Genomic DNA, 16,407 nt, shown 5'->3' with positions numbered 1-16,407 from the left:
ACCCGACAGGGGCGAAGGTTCATCTTTCAACAGGACAATGATCCTAAGCACAAAGCCAAGGTAACAAAAGAGTAGCTATGGGACAAAACTGAATATCCTTGAGTGATCAAGCCAGTCCCCAGGATGTACCTGGTTTCAGGACTTATCTGTGCAACTTTAGTCACATCCTCAGGTACTAGACAACTCTATGGATTTTTAGCTATTAGCTTTCATGTGGCTTAATGATTTCCACAGAGCAGCACTGCAGGATTCACAGACCCTGGCTGTATACATTTTGCAAGATACACCGCACAATTCATCCTTGCAGCCATGTACCTCTAGGCTATCTCTCCAGTCTCCATTGCAATGGGATTTACCAGTAAGACCACATCTATGGCAGTTTTTGCTGCATAACGTTTATCGGTCACTTGCCGTTGTATCGTTTGTTCTGCTCTGCTCTACAGCTGCGTGGTTCAAACGTCACCTATTGATGTAGGTGTTGTCAATGACTCCACTTTGGGTCTATCTGCTCCTGACCTTCAAACTGTATGCTTTAAAGCCACATTTATTTTCATCTGGACTTGAGAAGATACTGAAGACTGTGGTCATTGCCTTGACTTAATGATGATTAACCAGCAACCTGAGAAGGATTTGATTCTACTAAACTTTATGCAGTGAGCCAAAAGGTACCAAAGTGTCTGCAATCAGCCAGCCAGACGTAACAGGATTTGTAATCGTCCTGGGGTCTGCCTTGAGCTGATTTCTCGGTTTCCCACCTGTGTTAAAGAGCTGGAGATAACATCTTAAGCCGATATGACCTTCCCTTAGTTCCCTTTTACATTTGTGCAACCTAAAAGTCGTGTGATTTTACGGCAAATTATTTTGCTCCGATTTTGATTGGACTTAAAGAAATGCCTATGTCTCTGGCCCTCAAATCGCATCAAGATCAGTCCAAAGTAGTGCAGGGACTACTTTGAAGTCACTGTGACTTGAAGTTGCACCGATATGCATGGTACTGATTTGAAATCATGAGGTATGACATTGTCATGCGACTTTGCAGTCCCAAGTCACAGGACAAAGCGCACAAGTGTAAACGGGGCCTAATAGAGGGTCAAGGCTCTTTGGTAAGAGTCCATCTTTACTGGTGATGGCAGTGATTTCACTTGGTGGAGATTTTACATCTGATCTTAAAAGTGCAAGAGTATCTTCACTTGTTATCATCCCGTTTGAATGTTTAGTCTATGAAAGAGACGGTTTACATTCGGATTTTCATTATTTACACATGCTCATTTATGTGGTTTAGCGCAACACTTCCATTGTATATTTTTTTATTATTGTGATAATATCTCTTGTATTGCATCGCATACTAGCTCATTATGAAATACTTACCTTAGAATGAAGCCCCGACACGGACCCTAGGACACCGCTGTGGGAGCTGACATGATCCCTTGGCGTCTCTTCCGGGTTCAGCGGCTCCGGCGCTGTGAGTGGCTGGAGCCGCGATGACGTCACTCCCGCGCATGCGCGCGGGAGTCATTTTTCGGCACTTCCCGGCAAGGAACGCTGAAGGTCCGCCAGACCTTCAGAGCGCATGCGCCGCTCGCGTCAGTGGCTGCATGCAGTGCAAATATCTCCTAAACCGTGCAGGTTTAGGAGATATTAATTGTACCTACAGGTAAGCCTTATTTATTATAGGCTTACCTGTAGTTAAAAGTCACTGGGCAGGCAAGTAAAAAGATAAGTGTGGGGGGGACTGGATTTTTGTCTTACCGTAAAATCCTTTTCTCTGGTGTTCATTGACGGACACAGCTCCAGATCTTCTTTGACCCTAGTGTCCTACAGAGAGCAGCATAACCCAAGGGTCAAAGAAGATATGGAGCTGTGTTCGTCAATGAACAAAAGAGAAAATATATTTTTATGTGCGTAAGTGGAGGTCATGGAAAAAACAATACCCTTGTACTGCTGTCACCTACAGTGCATGTATGTTCCAGAGCAAAATACCAGAAAGATGAGCACACATTATTTCTATAGCTTAGTCAAGTTTTACTCTACAGAGAGAGCAAAAAAACAAAACACACAAACCTTTTCTTTTTTTCAGAGAAAGATGGCTGGTCTGGGAGGTGAACGTGGTTCTCCTTAGCATATTCAACCACAAGGGTGTGACCCAACACTGTGAGCTGGTGAAGTACTGAAACAGCCTGTGAATGAATGGTGTGAGGTCATTTCAGAGTGCTTGTATGTTTTAAAAATAAAATTAAACTGCATGAAACATTTATCTGCTTGCGATAAAATTTTAGAGACTTTAGGAGAAGTCCAAAAAAAAAAAAAACCTGTTGAATAATTCGATATTCTATAAGAGGGAAAGTAGGCATTTTTCTTTATTTCCATAATAATGGCTGCAAATTTTTTTTCAAGGTTGATGCTCTTCAACTTACCTTGCTAAGCCAACTACACATCCTATAGAAAACCTGTACTGACATCATTGCTGACCTTCTAAAATGCCACTTGCCTAGCTGGCTCAGCCCTCAATGCTGTCAGTTTCCATGCACCTGCCCACACATCACTACTGGTCCTGTTGAGATTTACAGTATCTCACAAAAAGTGAGTACACCCCTCACAGTTTTGCAAATATTTTATTATATCTTTTCATGTGACAACACTGAAGAAATGACAGTTTGCTGCAATGTAAAGTAGTGAGTGTACAGCTTGTATAACAGTGTAAATTTGCTGTCCTCTCAAAATAACTCAATACACAGCCATTAATGTCTAAACCGGTGGCAACAAAAGAGAGTAAACCCCTAAGTGAAAATGTCCAAATTGGGCCCAAGGAGTCAGTTTGTGTGGCCATCATCATTTTCCAGCACTGCCTTAACCCTCTTGGGCATGGAGTTCACAAGAGCTTCACAGGTTGCCACCGGAGTCCTCTTCCACTCCTTTATGACAATATCACGGAGCTGGAGGATGTTAGAGACCGTGCCCTCCACCTTTCTTTTGAGGATGCCCCACAGATGCTCAATAGGGTTTAGGTCTGGAGACATGCTTGGCCAGTCCATCACCTTTACCCTCAGCTTCTTTAGCAGGCAGTGGTCATCTCGGAGGTGTGTTTGAGGCCGTTATGTTGGAATACTGCCCTGCAGCCCAGTCTACAACTGGAGGGTCTCATGCTCTGCTTCAATATGCCACAGTACATGTTGGCATTCACAATTCCCTCAATGAACTGTAGCTCCCCAGTGATGTCAGCACTAATGCAGCCCCAGACCATGATACTCCCACTGACTGTAGGCAACACACACTTGTCTTTGTACTCCTCACCTGGTTGCCGCCACACACGCTGATAGCATCTGAACCAAATAAGTTTATCTTAGACTCCTCAGATCACAGGACATGATTCCAGTAATCCATGTCCTTAGCCTCTTTGTCTTCAGCAAAATGTTTGCGGGCTTTCTTGTGCATCATCTTTAGAAGAGGCTTCCTTCTGGGACAACATCATGCAGAACAATTTGACGCAGTGTGCGGCATATGGTCTGAGCACTGACAGGCTGACCCACCACCCCTTTAACCTCTGCAGCAATGCTGGCAGAACTCATACGTCTATTTCCCAAAGACAACCTCTGGATATGACACAGATCACATGTACTCAACTTCTTTGTTCTATTTTGGTGAGGCCTGTTCTGAGTGGAACCTGCCCTGTTAAAGCGCTGTATGGTCTTGGCCACAGTGCTGCAGGTCAGTTTCAGGGTCTTGGTAATCGTCTTATAGCCTAGGCCATCTTTATGTAGAGCAACAATTCTTTTTTTCAGATCCTCAGAGTTCTTTGCCATGAGGTGCCATGTTGAAGTTACAGTTACCAGTATGAGAGAGCGATAACACTAAATTTACCACACCTGCTGCCCATTTACACCTGAGAACTTGTAACACTAACGAGTCACATGACCCTGGTGAGGGGAAAATGGCTAATTGGGCCCGATTTGGATATGTTCACTTTGGGGTGTACTCACTTTTGTTGCCAGCGGTTTAGACATTAATGGCTGTGTGTTGAGTTATTTTGAGAGGACAGAATATTTACATTGTTATACAAGCTGTACACTCACTAATTTACATTGTAGCAAAGTGTCATGTCTTGAGTGATGAGTTGAATAAAATATTTACAAAAATGTGAGGGTGTAATAACTTTTGTGAGATACTGTAGGTGTCTGAGGATGTAACCACAATGCACAGAAGGGGACACAGGCATCCACAATTCTGAAATGTTAAATGCCTAAAGTGGTTAGAAAAGCTATCAGCTTTTTTTTTTTTACCCTAATGCATTCCCGGTAAGATAAGAAACACCCACTAACTGTTCCTCTCCATTATCCCTGAACACTTATCTGTGTCCTCTCACAATCCAGCTCTCTCCCCAGGCTGCAGCTCCCTTCACTTCCTGGTCTCACAAAACACACAGGCAGCAGTGGAGCCGTAGGCTCTTGCTGTGCTCAATCAACCTCTGTGAGGAAGAAACGGGGCCATGGCAAAGCCATGTTGTGTCTATATGTGCGCACACAGCTTGGCTAAGGAGTGCTCCCGCACATATGTCCAAAAAGCACAAGGCTTGCTATAGGGACACCTGAAGAAAAAAAAAAAAAAAGGTTAAAAAAAAAAGGTTTAGGCTGCCAAAAAAGGTAAGGGGCCCCTTTGTGCAATATCACTGCACAGAGCAGGCAAGCACATAAACCTTGATTTTAATTTTAAAAAAAAATAGTCTTTAGAATTACATTCTGATGGAGGCTGTAGTGCCTCTGCAGAGCAAAGCTAGGACAAAGGAGCCGTTGAAGAGTATGTATTACATCTCATCTTTAGCAAGAAACTCTTGTCAGGGTTTTATCCACTTACCATCCAGGTCAATTTTGACATTTCTTACATGCTTGTTAAAAATCAGCATTTTTGTGCTATAAAACGACTTTTAACCTTCAAACGTTTTATATTTTATGAAAGCAAAGGCCCTGGAGAGTAAAACGGTGGCTTTTGCAATTTTTTTTATGTCATACAATATTTGTGCAGCCATATGTCAAACACACAGGAAAAAAATACACTTTAGTGCACACTAGCACAAATATAATATCAATAATATTTTTTTGCTAAAATATAAAAGGGAGTATTGCTTGAAGTAAATACCAAATATGTCAAGATTCAAAATTGCGCACATCTGTGAAATGGCGACAAACTGTTGTACCTAAAATTATACATATTCAATGCTTTAAAAGCCCTTACAGGTACCATTTTAGCATTAACCATGAGCTCTGGTACTAGAATTTTTGCTCTCACTTTGCAGTTTAAGGCAATACCTCAAACGCGTGGTGCAATCACCAATTACCTATGTGGGACCTATGTGCGTGTTGCATTTGCAGGTTAGCATGGGGAAGGTGGAGGTGGGGGGGGGTCAACTTTTATTGCTTTCCCAAGGGGTGAACACCACCCGTTGTGACAGCTTTTGTAGTGACAGGTACCCATTACAGAGAGATCGGAGGCCTATTGAACACGACCACTCTTCTGCCCTCCAAGGCAACTCATCAAATAGATCTGTTTTATCAGCTGCTTGACTGGCAGTACTTGCTAGGGAAATGGCACCAAAACCTCAAGTGACAAAACTCATCGCTTGCGGCTTCATTAGTCACAGCTATAGAGCCGCTCGGATCACCTTTACCTGAAAATCTCCGGCTTTAAAATATGATCATGGCTGCAGCAATTTGAACCAAATATAAAAATCAGAATCCTTCATTTCATTCACAATTTTCTCTTCTGCCTGTTTGTTCCAGAATAGTGTACACTATGGTATGCATTGCTAACACACTTCATATGATGCATCCACTAGTTAGTCCTTGAACAAGACGTGCAGCATAAAAAAATATGAAATAATACCTTTGCAGTAGCAAATTAATCTGGGTATGTTACGAAAGCCACATGCTTCTGAAAAGAAATAAGAACAAAGACAGAAAGTTTAGACCATTGACAGATCTGATATTACATTTTTAGCATTGCCTTTCTGATCACTGGTAATTTCACCTTATTTCCAGCACAGACTAGTAGGTCCAGGTCTATACTCTTGCCAGTTATTTTCTTTACTGCATTGTTTGGTCAACACATGACAGGAAGGTAATTAAATCTTATTTTAAGCCCTTTATGCTGATCTGTGTTCAGATGTGTCTGAAGAACACTGTAGCCACAGAGCGCGCCCGATATGTGCCGCTGGGGGGGGTTCTGGGAGGACCATGCTGTAGCCGTCTTTTAGCTAATAGCACAGTCGGCAAGTGGTAATAAATACAGGGCGTTCTCTGATTGGATGAGGTGTAGATCAGGACATCACCACCCCTTCACCTCATCCAATCAGAGAATGTCTTGTATTGTTTAACCACTTGCCACCCGCCCTATAACAGATTGACAGTGGCAAAGTGGTTGTACTATCCTGACTGGCAGTCATATGACTTCCAGCAGGATAGAGTGCTTTGTGCTCCCCCAGGGGGTGCGCAGAGCGGCGATCGGTGCTGTGTCACTCTGACACACCGCATCTCCGATCTCGGTAAAGAGCCTAATGACATAGGCTCTTTACCATGTGACCAGCTGTGTCCAGTCACATAGTAAATAGGAAGTGCCGTTGATCGGCTTTCCTCAGTTCGTACCTGACAGGCACGAGTAGAGGAGACCCGATCTGTGGCTCTCCTGACAGGTGGGGGTCTGTGCTGGTAATCAGAGAATTGGGATGCCCACCCATGTCCACAAGGGATGGCAATCAGGGCTCAGGGACTCTTTCAGTGCCCTCCCCATTAGAGCTGCCCATGATTGCCATCTATCAGTGCCGCCCACCAGTGCCCATAATTCTAATCTATAAGTGCCGCCCACCAGTCCCCATTATTGCCGCCTATCAGTGCTGCATATTAGTGCCTCCTCATCAGTGCCTCCTCATCAGTGCTCTGCGCAGGAAAAAAACGTATTTACAAAATTTTATAACAAACAAAAAAAACATATTTTTTCAAGCTTTTCGGTGTATTTTTTTATTTGTGTATCAAAAAAGAAAAAACCTTGCGGTAATCAAATACCACCAAAAGAAAGCTCTATTTGTGGGGGGAAAATGACATAAATTTGGTTTAGGTACAATGTTGCATGACCGCGCAATTGTCATTCAAATGCAACAGCGCTAAAAGCTGAAAATTGGCCTGGGCAGGAAGGGGGTGAAAGTGCCCTGTATTGAAGTGGTTAATATGAAAAAAAAAAAAACACATTCTGTAAATGGTAGCGGTGGCCAGCGAACCTCTCCATGTGGTCACTATGCAGCTGCTCAGGCACTGGACCCAGAAGACTGCGGTGATCAGTGGAGGAGGGGCATTTCCAGCTTCCCCAGGGATCCCTCAGGTAAGTACACTGTGCCAGGCTGGACCAATGGAACTATCCAATACAAATCATACCAACATATCAGCTTCAATATTATTTATTCCTAACCGGAGTGTACTAGTATTACACACAGCGATCACTGTACACATGGAGCACACAGGGGCTCATACACGGTATCTGTGCTCCCTCTTACCAGGCTCCCCCTCGTCCTCCCACAACACATGCGCACACTGCATGCTCCGCTCTTCTCCAGCAGCTCTCTCTGCTCCTGGGGACTCAGCTCAGCAGGGAGATGCCGAACCAGCAGCGTCCTCCTTCCCCCCGCATCCATCTCTCTATCACTCAGGCTACAAACACAACTTCCGCCCAAACAGAAAGGATTTCTTCAGGAAACATCGAGATACTTGAGCCGTCCTCTTTTGTGTATAGAAGAGAGCCTGTGTGTGGACACCTGCTAGGGAAACCTATTGAAACGGTTGCGACTAGTTCCTAGCCAGTAGAAGGACCCTGTCCTTTCTCAGGGTAGGATATAGCTTGCTCAGTGTGAGTGAGCTATTTCCTATCCAGCTAAAGGACCTTTTAGCCCCCTAGTGGTCAGGTCCTGTATAAGGATAGGAACTATCCAACTCACATTGAGAGAGCTAGTTCCTACCCAGCTAAAGGACCTTTTGGCCCCCTAGTGGCCAGGTCCTGTATAGGGATTGGAACTAGACGGTTCACAGTGAGAGAGCTAGTTCCTATCCTGCGAAAGGACCTTTTTCTCCATAGTGGTCAGGTCCTGTTAAAGGATAGGAACTAGCCAGCGCACAGTGAGAACTCTAGTTCCTATCCACTTAAAGGACCTTTATACCTCCAGCTAAGAATGGTCCTTTACAGGGATAGGAACTAGACGGTTCACAGTGAGAGAGCTAGTTCCTATCCACTCAAAGGACCTTTATACCTCCAGCTAAGAATGGTCCTTTACAGGGATAGGAACTAGACGGTTCACAGTGAGAGAGCTAGTTCCTATCCACTTAACCACTTGCCGACCGCCGCACGACTATCTACGTCGGCGGTCAGCCCCTCACAGGTAAACTGACGTAGGTCTACGTCGCTTGCTTGTGAGGGTCTAGGGAGCGAGCGCGCGCTCCCGCGTGGTCACGGACCCCCCCGCGCGTGTGACCGGCGGACTCGATGTCCGCCGGTCACTCTGCGATCGGCGGGGGAGAGGGAGAAAGTCAGGCGGCTTGTGTAAACAAGCTGCCTGTCATTCTCCCCTGTGTATGAATGATGATCATACGGTTCTACTATGTAGAACCGTTGATCACCGTTCATACATCTGAAGCCACAGCCAATCAATGTAGAAAGCACGCCCCTAGGGACACATAAAGCCCCTCCCTTTCAAAAAAAGTTAACACCTTCACTGCCAGTGTATTTTTACAGTAACAGTGCATATGTATAGCACTGATTACTGTAGAAATGTCACTGGTAACCCCAAAAGTGTCAAAAATGTCAGTCAAGGGTCCGATCTGTCCACCGCAATGTCGCAGTACCGCAAAAAAAATCGCAGATCGCCGCCATTACGCGTTAAAAAAAAAAACAACAAAAATGACAAAAATCTTTCCCTTTGTTAGTAAACGCGATAACTTTTGCGCAAGCCAATCAAAATACGCTTTTTGCGATTTTTTTTTTCCAAACATAGGTAGCATAAAACAAATTGGCCGAAAATGTTAAAAAAATTTGATTTTTACATTTTTTTGGGGGGGAATTTCATATAAAAAAATGTGAAAAATATTGTTATTTTTGCAAAATTTACGCTCTTTTTTTGTTTATAGCGCATGATCAAAAAATCGCACAGGTGATCAAATACCACCAAAAGAAAGCTCTGTTTGTGGGAAAAAAAGGATGCCAAATTCGTTTAGATACAGCGTCGCACGACCGCGCAATTGTCTGTTAAAGTCACGCAGTGCCGAATCGCAAAATACCCCCTGGTCAGGAAGGGGGTAAAAACTTCCGGGGCTTAAGTGGATAAAGGACCTTTATACCTTCAGCTAACAATGGTCCTTTACAGGGATAGGAACTAGCCAACTCACAGTGAGAACTCTAGTTCCTATCCACTTAAAGGACCTTTATACCTTCAGCTAACAATGGTCCTTTACAGGGATAGGAATTAGACGGTTCACAGTGAGAGAGCTAGTTCCTATCCACTCAGAGGACCTTTATACCTCCTGCTAACAATGGTCCTTTACAGGGATAGGAACTAGACGGTTCACAGTGAGGGAGCTAGTTCCTATCCACTCAGAGGACCTTTATACCTCCAGCTAACAATGGTCCTTTACAGGGATAGGAACTAGACGGTTCACATTGAGGGAGCTAGTTCCTATCCACTCAGAGGACCTTTATACCTCCAGCTAAGAATGGTCCTTTACCAGAGGCGTAACTAGAACCTTCAGGGCCCCGATGCAAGAAACCATGAAGGGCCCCCCAGACCCCTGGCCGGGGCCCTTCCCTTCAAGCCCGGGGCTCTTCCCACTAATCCTGGGGCTCTTTAATCTCATTGCATGGCCTTTTATTATGGTCCCGCATCAGGATCCTTTCACAAGTTCTGCAGTGGGCCCCCTTCCTGCAATCTTGGGGCCTCCCCACAGTGGTGATATGCCAGGGCCCGGTCGCAAGTGTGACCTTTGAGATCCTAGAAGTTCACCCACTGGCTTGCTACCGGGCCCCCTGGAGCATGGGGCCCGGTAGCGATTGCAACCCCTGCAACCCCTGTAGTTACGCCCCTGTCCTTTACAGGGATAGGAACTAGACGGTTCACAGTGAGGGAGCTAGTTCCTATCCACTCAGAGGACCTTTATACCTCCAGCTAAGAATGGTCCTTTACAGGGATAGGAACTAGACGGTTCACAGTGAGGGAGCTAGTTCCTATCCTGCGAAAGGACCTTTTTCTCCATAGTGGTCGGGTCCTGTTAAAGGATAGGAACTAGCCAACTCACAGTGAGAAATCTAGTTCCTATCCACTTAAAGGACCTTTATACCTCCAGCTAAGGATGGTCCTTTACAGAGATAGGCACTAGACGGTTCACAGTGAGAGAGCTAGTTCCTATCCACTCAGAGGACCTTTATACCTCCAGCTAAGAATGGTCCTTTACAGGGATAGGAACTAGACGGTTCACAGTGAGGGAGCTAGTTCCTATCCACTCAGAGGACCTTTATACCTCCTGCTAACAATGGTCCTTTACAGGGATAGGAACTAGACGGTTCACATTGAGAGAGCTAGTTCCTATCCACTCAGATGACCTTTATACCTCCAGCTAAGAATGGTCCTTTACAGGGATAGGAACTAGACGGTTCACATTGAGGGAGCTAGTTCCTATCCACTCAGAGGACCTTTATACCTCCTGCTAACAATGGTCCTTTACAGGGATAGGAACTAGACGGTTCACATTGAGAGAGCTAGTTCCTATCCACTCAAAGGACCTTTATACCTCCAGCTAAGAATGGTCCTTTACAGGGATAGGAACTAGACGTTTCACAGTGAGGGAGCTAGTTCCTATCCTGCGAAAGAACCTTTTTCTCCATAGATGTCGGGTCCTGTTAAAGGATAGGAACTAGCCAGCTCACAGTGAGAACTCTAGTTCCTATCCACTTAAAGGACCTTTATACCTCCAGCTAAGGATGGTCCTTTACAGAGATAGGCACTAGACGGTTCACAGTGAGAGAGCTAGTTCCTATCCTGCGAAAGGACCTTTTTCTCCATAGTGGTCGGGTCCTGGTAAAGGATAGGAACTAGCCAACTCACAGTGCGAACTCTAGTTCCTATCCACTCAGAGGACCTTTATACCTCCAGCTAAGAATGGTCCTTTATAGGGATAGGAATTCCTAGTTCCTATACTACTAATTAAACTTTATTGATTGCAAGTTTTCCAGCAAATAAAGGGAATGATTTTATCTTTTCTGGAGCACAAGACGGCACTCACTGAGATCTGAGCACGTTACACACATAGACCTGCTGCAGGCCTTGTGGCTCATGATCACTGGATGCTGCTGGGCCAGGTAGGGAGATTTAGTTGCACCCACCTTTGTAAAGCTGTAGCAGTGTGGAAAGCGGGGTACCACACATATGGGGGGGGGGGATTTGCAGCAATGTGGAAAGTGAAGGACACTGGAGAAAACAGAGTGGGCAATATATAGACCTGTGGAAGGTTGAGGGAGGATATACGACACTGTGATTACATACATCACCCATCTTCATGTCATTGTTTTTTAATAAAAGTCACAGAAACACTAAAACATTGTTAATGTTAAGATTTTAGTTTTTCTCTTTATATTCTCTCAGTATAATTTTATACCTAGAATGGTTTAGTTCATGGGTACTGGTCTGATTTGTTTCTAACGCCAATACAGGGTGATTTTTACAGGGAGTCCCAGTCGTGAGTCTTGGGGTAGTGAGAAAAGGTGGAATGGCTGTTATAAGATTTACTGTATAACATCCATTGCATCTGTTTTATACATCACAATTGGCTTCTGAAATGGAGACTCCGCCACCCCCAGTTTGGTGGAGATTATTAGAGCAATTTTAGACTTTAATAAACGGGAAGCAATGTTGCAAATATCACCAGAGCAACATGGAAGTTGGGAACCAGCACAAATAGTGCAAACTCCCTACTTTTGTCATGACCTAATGTTATAAAATTGGCGCACACTAAGACTGTGCCAGTATTAGGCGCCATTTTTGTGAGCTCCATCTTTAAAATTCCCCACAAATGCCCTTTGATCTTACAACTGTGCGGTCAGTACTCTGTGACAATTCACTCATACCCAATCTTTATCAGAGCTGTAGAAACTCCCGGCTGTCTGTAGACCACCTGTGTGGAAAACTTGGGTTTACCCCTGTTGTGGCGGCAAATGGTACCACCTACTACCCAAGTATTAACTTTTTCCAAGTCAACCATATGCTTTACAGATAAAATATTTTTTAAATATTAACAAAAAAAAACTCCTTTTGCAATTGCTCACTGTTTATAGGCTGGGTGGCCACTTTGCGAGGTCTATGGTGGTTTGTTTTCAGTTGGCTGTAGTGGTTTGTGTTCTTTATGGACACCTTGATAAGGACATGTTAGCCGAACCGTTGTGAAAAATAAAGGATACGGGCTTATTTCATCTGACACTTTGTAAAGTGGAAGGGGGAACATATGCCACTGTGATTGGATACAACACACATCTGCTTGTCACTGTTTTTAACCAGTTCCCTACTGCCGCATTGTAAAATGACGCCGGAAGGAACACTCTCGCTCCGGGCGGGCGTCATGTGACGTCCACCCATTATCGGCATGCATCACAACGATAGGGGGATGAGGAGCATCTCTCGGGACACAGTCCATCCTTGATCAGTATAAAGAGCCAATAAAAACAGCTCTTTACCATGTGAGCGGCTGTCACAGAATGTAAACAAGCCGTGGTAACTAGCCGTTACCAGGTTCTCCTCCTCACACACCGACCCAGTGTGAGAAGAAGATTGCAGTAACAGCTAGTTACCGCCCACATTACAAAGTAAAACACACCGATTACCCCCAGTAATAAAGAGGACCCATCACCAGCCCATCAGAGTACCCAAGTATCCTGTGACCAGCTCATCAGAGTACCCGAGTACCTGTGACCAGCCCATCAGAGTACCCGAGTACCCGTCACCAGCCCATCAGAGTACCCAAGTACCGGTCACCAGCCCATAAGAGTACCCGAGTACCTGTCACCAGCCCATCAGAGTACCTGTCACCAGCCCAGAGTACTTATCTGCAGACCATCAGAGTACTTGTCTCCAGCCCAGAGTACCTAAGTACCTATCTGAAGCCCACCAGAGTACCCAAGTACCTGTCTCCAGCCCATCAGAATACCCAAGTACATGTCACCAGCCCATCAGAGTACCCGAGTACCTGTCACCAGCCCAGAGTACTTATCTGCAGACCATCAAAGTACCTGTCTCCAGCCCAGAGTACCTATCGGAAGCCCACCAGAGTAGCCGAGTACCTGTCACCAGCCCATCAGAGTAGCCGAGTACCTGTCACCAGCCCATCAGAGTAGCCGAGTACCTGTCACCAGCCCAGAGTACTTATCTGCAGACCATCAAAGTATCTGTCTCCAGCCCAGAGTACCTATCTGAAGCCCACCAGAGTACCCAAGTACCTGTCTACAGCCCCTTAGAGCAGTGGTCCTCAACTCCGTTCCTCAGGGCCCACTAACAGGCCAGGTTTGCAAGATAACTAAACTACATCACAGGTGATCTCATTTGCTGCTCAGTGATTGCAGTATTCTAGTCTGCATCTCCCCAAGGTAATACTTAAAAATCTGGCTTGTTAGTGGGCCCCGAGGACCGGTGTTGAGGACCACTGCCTTAGAGTACCCGGGTACCTATATTAGAGTACCTTTCTGCAGCCCATGCCTTATAAATTATACGTTGGGGTGCTTTTCAAAATGGGGTCAATTTGTGGGCGTTTCCATTGTCCTGGTGCTCTAGGGCCTTCAAAAAAGTGATAGGTAAGAAATTAGATGTGTAATTTATGCTCTTGGAACGCCTAGAGGATGTTGGGTCTCTGTATGTGGTCAGGCTGTGTAAAAGTCCCACATCACACATGTGGTATCGCCATACTCAGGAGTAGCAAAATGTATTTTGGGGTGTAATTTTTGCTATGTACATGCTATGTGTTAGAAATATCTTATAAATTGACAACTATGTGTGAAAAAAAAAATAAGTTTTCATTTTCTTTCCACATTTTCCAAAAACTTGTGCATAAAAAAAAATGATGTTTAAAAGACTCATTATGCTTTGTAGAATTTACATCAGGGTGTTTGCTTTCCAAAATGGGGTCATTTTGTGGGTAATTCCGCTTTCCTGGTGCTGCAGGGCCTTCAAAAATGTGATCGGTTGCAATGAAATTATTTGTGTAATTTATGCTCCCAGAACACCTAGTGGATGTTGGACCACTGTATGTGACCAGACTGTGTAGAAGTCTCACACATGCGGTATCACCATACTCGGGAGGAGTAGCAGAATGTATTTTGGGGTGTATATGCAAGTATGCCTATAAAGTGTGTGAGAAATGTTTTTACAAAGAATTGTGGGAAAAAAGGACTACTGCAAAAAAAACTCACCACACCTGTTACTAAATACATTTGAAATGTCTACTTTCCAAAAAAGGATCATTTGGGGGTTATTTGTACTTTCCTGGGATTTCAGGGAACCAAGAAATTAGATAGACCGTCAGTATATCAGGTGTGATAAGTTTTCAATGATTGGCACCATAGCTTGTAGACTAAAGCCCCGTACACACGCGTCGAAAATTGGCAGGGAATTTTCGTCCGACGACCGGTCTGCCGATTTTCGGCTTGTTAGTATGATGCTTCCGACAACCGAATCTGACTTTTCGGCCGAAAAAAATCTGGTGTGCAGGCTATAAAATTTTTGTCTGCCGTCAAAACACGGCAGATTTTCGTGCAGTAAGTACAGATTTCGACAGGGAAAAATCTAATGAGCAAGTCTGGGCATGCTCAGTGAAGAAAGAACACAAAGAAAACAAACCAACACATGACATCACTTCTGAAGTAGAATTTTGTTGGCTGAGAAAATTTGAGTGCAGTCTAGGCACATTCCAACCAACAAAACACACAACTCTGGACAAAAGACGGACGATCGGTCGGCCGATAATCATTGCGTGTGTACGGGGCTTAACTTTCACACAGACCAAATAATATACACTAATTTGGGTTATTTTTACCAAATATGTGTAGCAGTATACATTTTGGCCCAAATGTATGAAGAAAAAAAAAATTATTTCCAAAATGTTATAAGAGAAACTAAAAAAAGTGTTATTGTCTTCAAAAGTTTCACTTATGTCGCAAGAAAAAAAAAAAAAAAAAAAAAAACAGTTGTTAAAAAAAAAATACCACGAAAAGAAAGCTCTATCTGTGTGAAAAAAAAATGATTACACTTTTGATTGGGTACAGTGTAGCATTACATATTATCATTCAAAGCGTGAGAGCGCTGAAAGCTAAAAATTAGTCTGGGCAGGACAGGGGTAAAAGTGCCCGGTATTGGGGGGGGGGGGGGGGGGCAGGAAAGGGGTAAAAGTGCCCGGTATTGGGGGGTGGGCAGGAAGGGGGTGAAAGTGCACGGTATTTGTGGGGCAGGAAGGGGGTGAAAGTGCCCGGTATTGGGGGGAGGGCAGGAAGGGAGTGAAAGTGCTGGTATTGGGGGGAGGGCAGGAAGGGAGTGAAAGTGCTGGTATTGGGTGGGCAGGAAGGGGGTGAAAGTGCCGGTATTGGGTGGGCAGGAAGGGGGTGAAAGTGCCGGTATTGGGTGGGCAGGAAGGGGGTGAAAGTGCCATGTATTGGGGGGAGGGTAGGAAGGGAGTGAAAGTGCTCGGTATTAAAGTGGTTAAGATAAGAAAAAAAAAAGACAGCAACATTGTTGATTTTGTTTCTGTCATGCGGTTTCATAATATACATTTGGTTTAGCTCCTGGGTACTAATGTGGCCTTTAACCACTCTACAACCGCTCACAGTAATACTACTGCGGCAGAGTGGTTCGTTATCGTCCAGTCACGTAGTATTAACGTGATTGGACACTCCTCCTTCTGGGCGGCGCTTGCGCGCCGCCGGAGGCTCGCTCCCGCTGTTTTCATTCACAGCGGGAGTCGGGCCAGGGGAGGAGCAGCGGCGATCGCCGCTGCTTTTACCCGATCGTCGGGGATCGAGTCTGGAGATCCGCCCGCTGTGTGTAAACAGAGCGGGCGGATCTCCATAGTGACAGGGAGTGACAGATCGGAGTGTTCAGCATAGCTGGACATCCGATCTGTCCATGACTCACACAGTCACCTCCCCCCCTACACGTCAGTAAGCACCAGGCATACATTAACCCCTCCCTCTCCAATAAAATTAACCCCTTCCCTGCCAGTGTCATTTTTACAGTAACAGTGCATATATATAGCACTGATTACTGTAGTAATGTCACTGGTACCCCCAAAAGTGTCAAAAATGTCAGTCAAGGGTCCGATCTGTCCGCCGCAATGTCGCAGTCCCGCAAAAAAAAAA

The 16,407-nt window shown here is 44.9% G+C and overlaps 1 protein-coding gene across 1 annotated transcript in view; it reads right to left on the bottom strand.

The window, feature by feature from the left end:
• LOC309543570 (RNA-binding region-containing protein 3-like) overlaps positions 1–7,700 on the bottom strand; it is a 111,252-nt gene extending 103,552 nt beyond the window's left edge. The window contains exons 1-2 of the mRNA XM_082276037.1: positions 7,535–7,700; positions 2,062–2,177 (exon numbers count right to left, since the gene is read on the bottom strand). Of these exons, the coding sequence (XP_082132163.1) occupies positions 2,062–2,177; positions 7,535–7,672 (254 nt within the window). The 5' untranslated portion in view covers positions 7,673–7,700. The remainder of the gene's footprint in view (positions 1–2,061; positions 2,178–7,534) is intronic.
• Between the last annotated feature and the right edge of the window lie 8,707 nt (positions 7,701–16,407).

The sequence above is a fragment of the Pelophylax lessonae genome (genome assembly GCF_965119305.1).
Source record: "Pelophylax lessonae genome assembly, contig: HAP1_SCAFFOLD_227, whole genome shotgun sequence".
NCBI lineage: Eukaryota > Metazoa > Chordata > Amphibia > Anura > Ranidae > Pelophylax > Pelophylax lessonae.
This window is presented reverse-complemented; position numbering and strand designations above follow the sequence as displayed.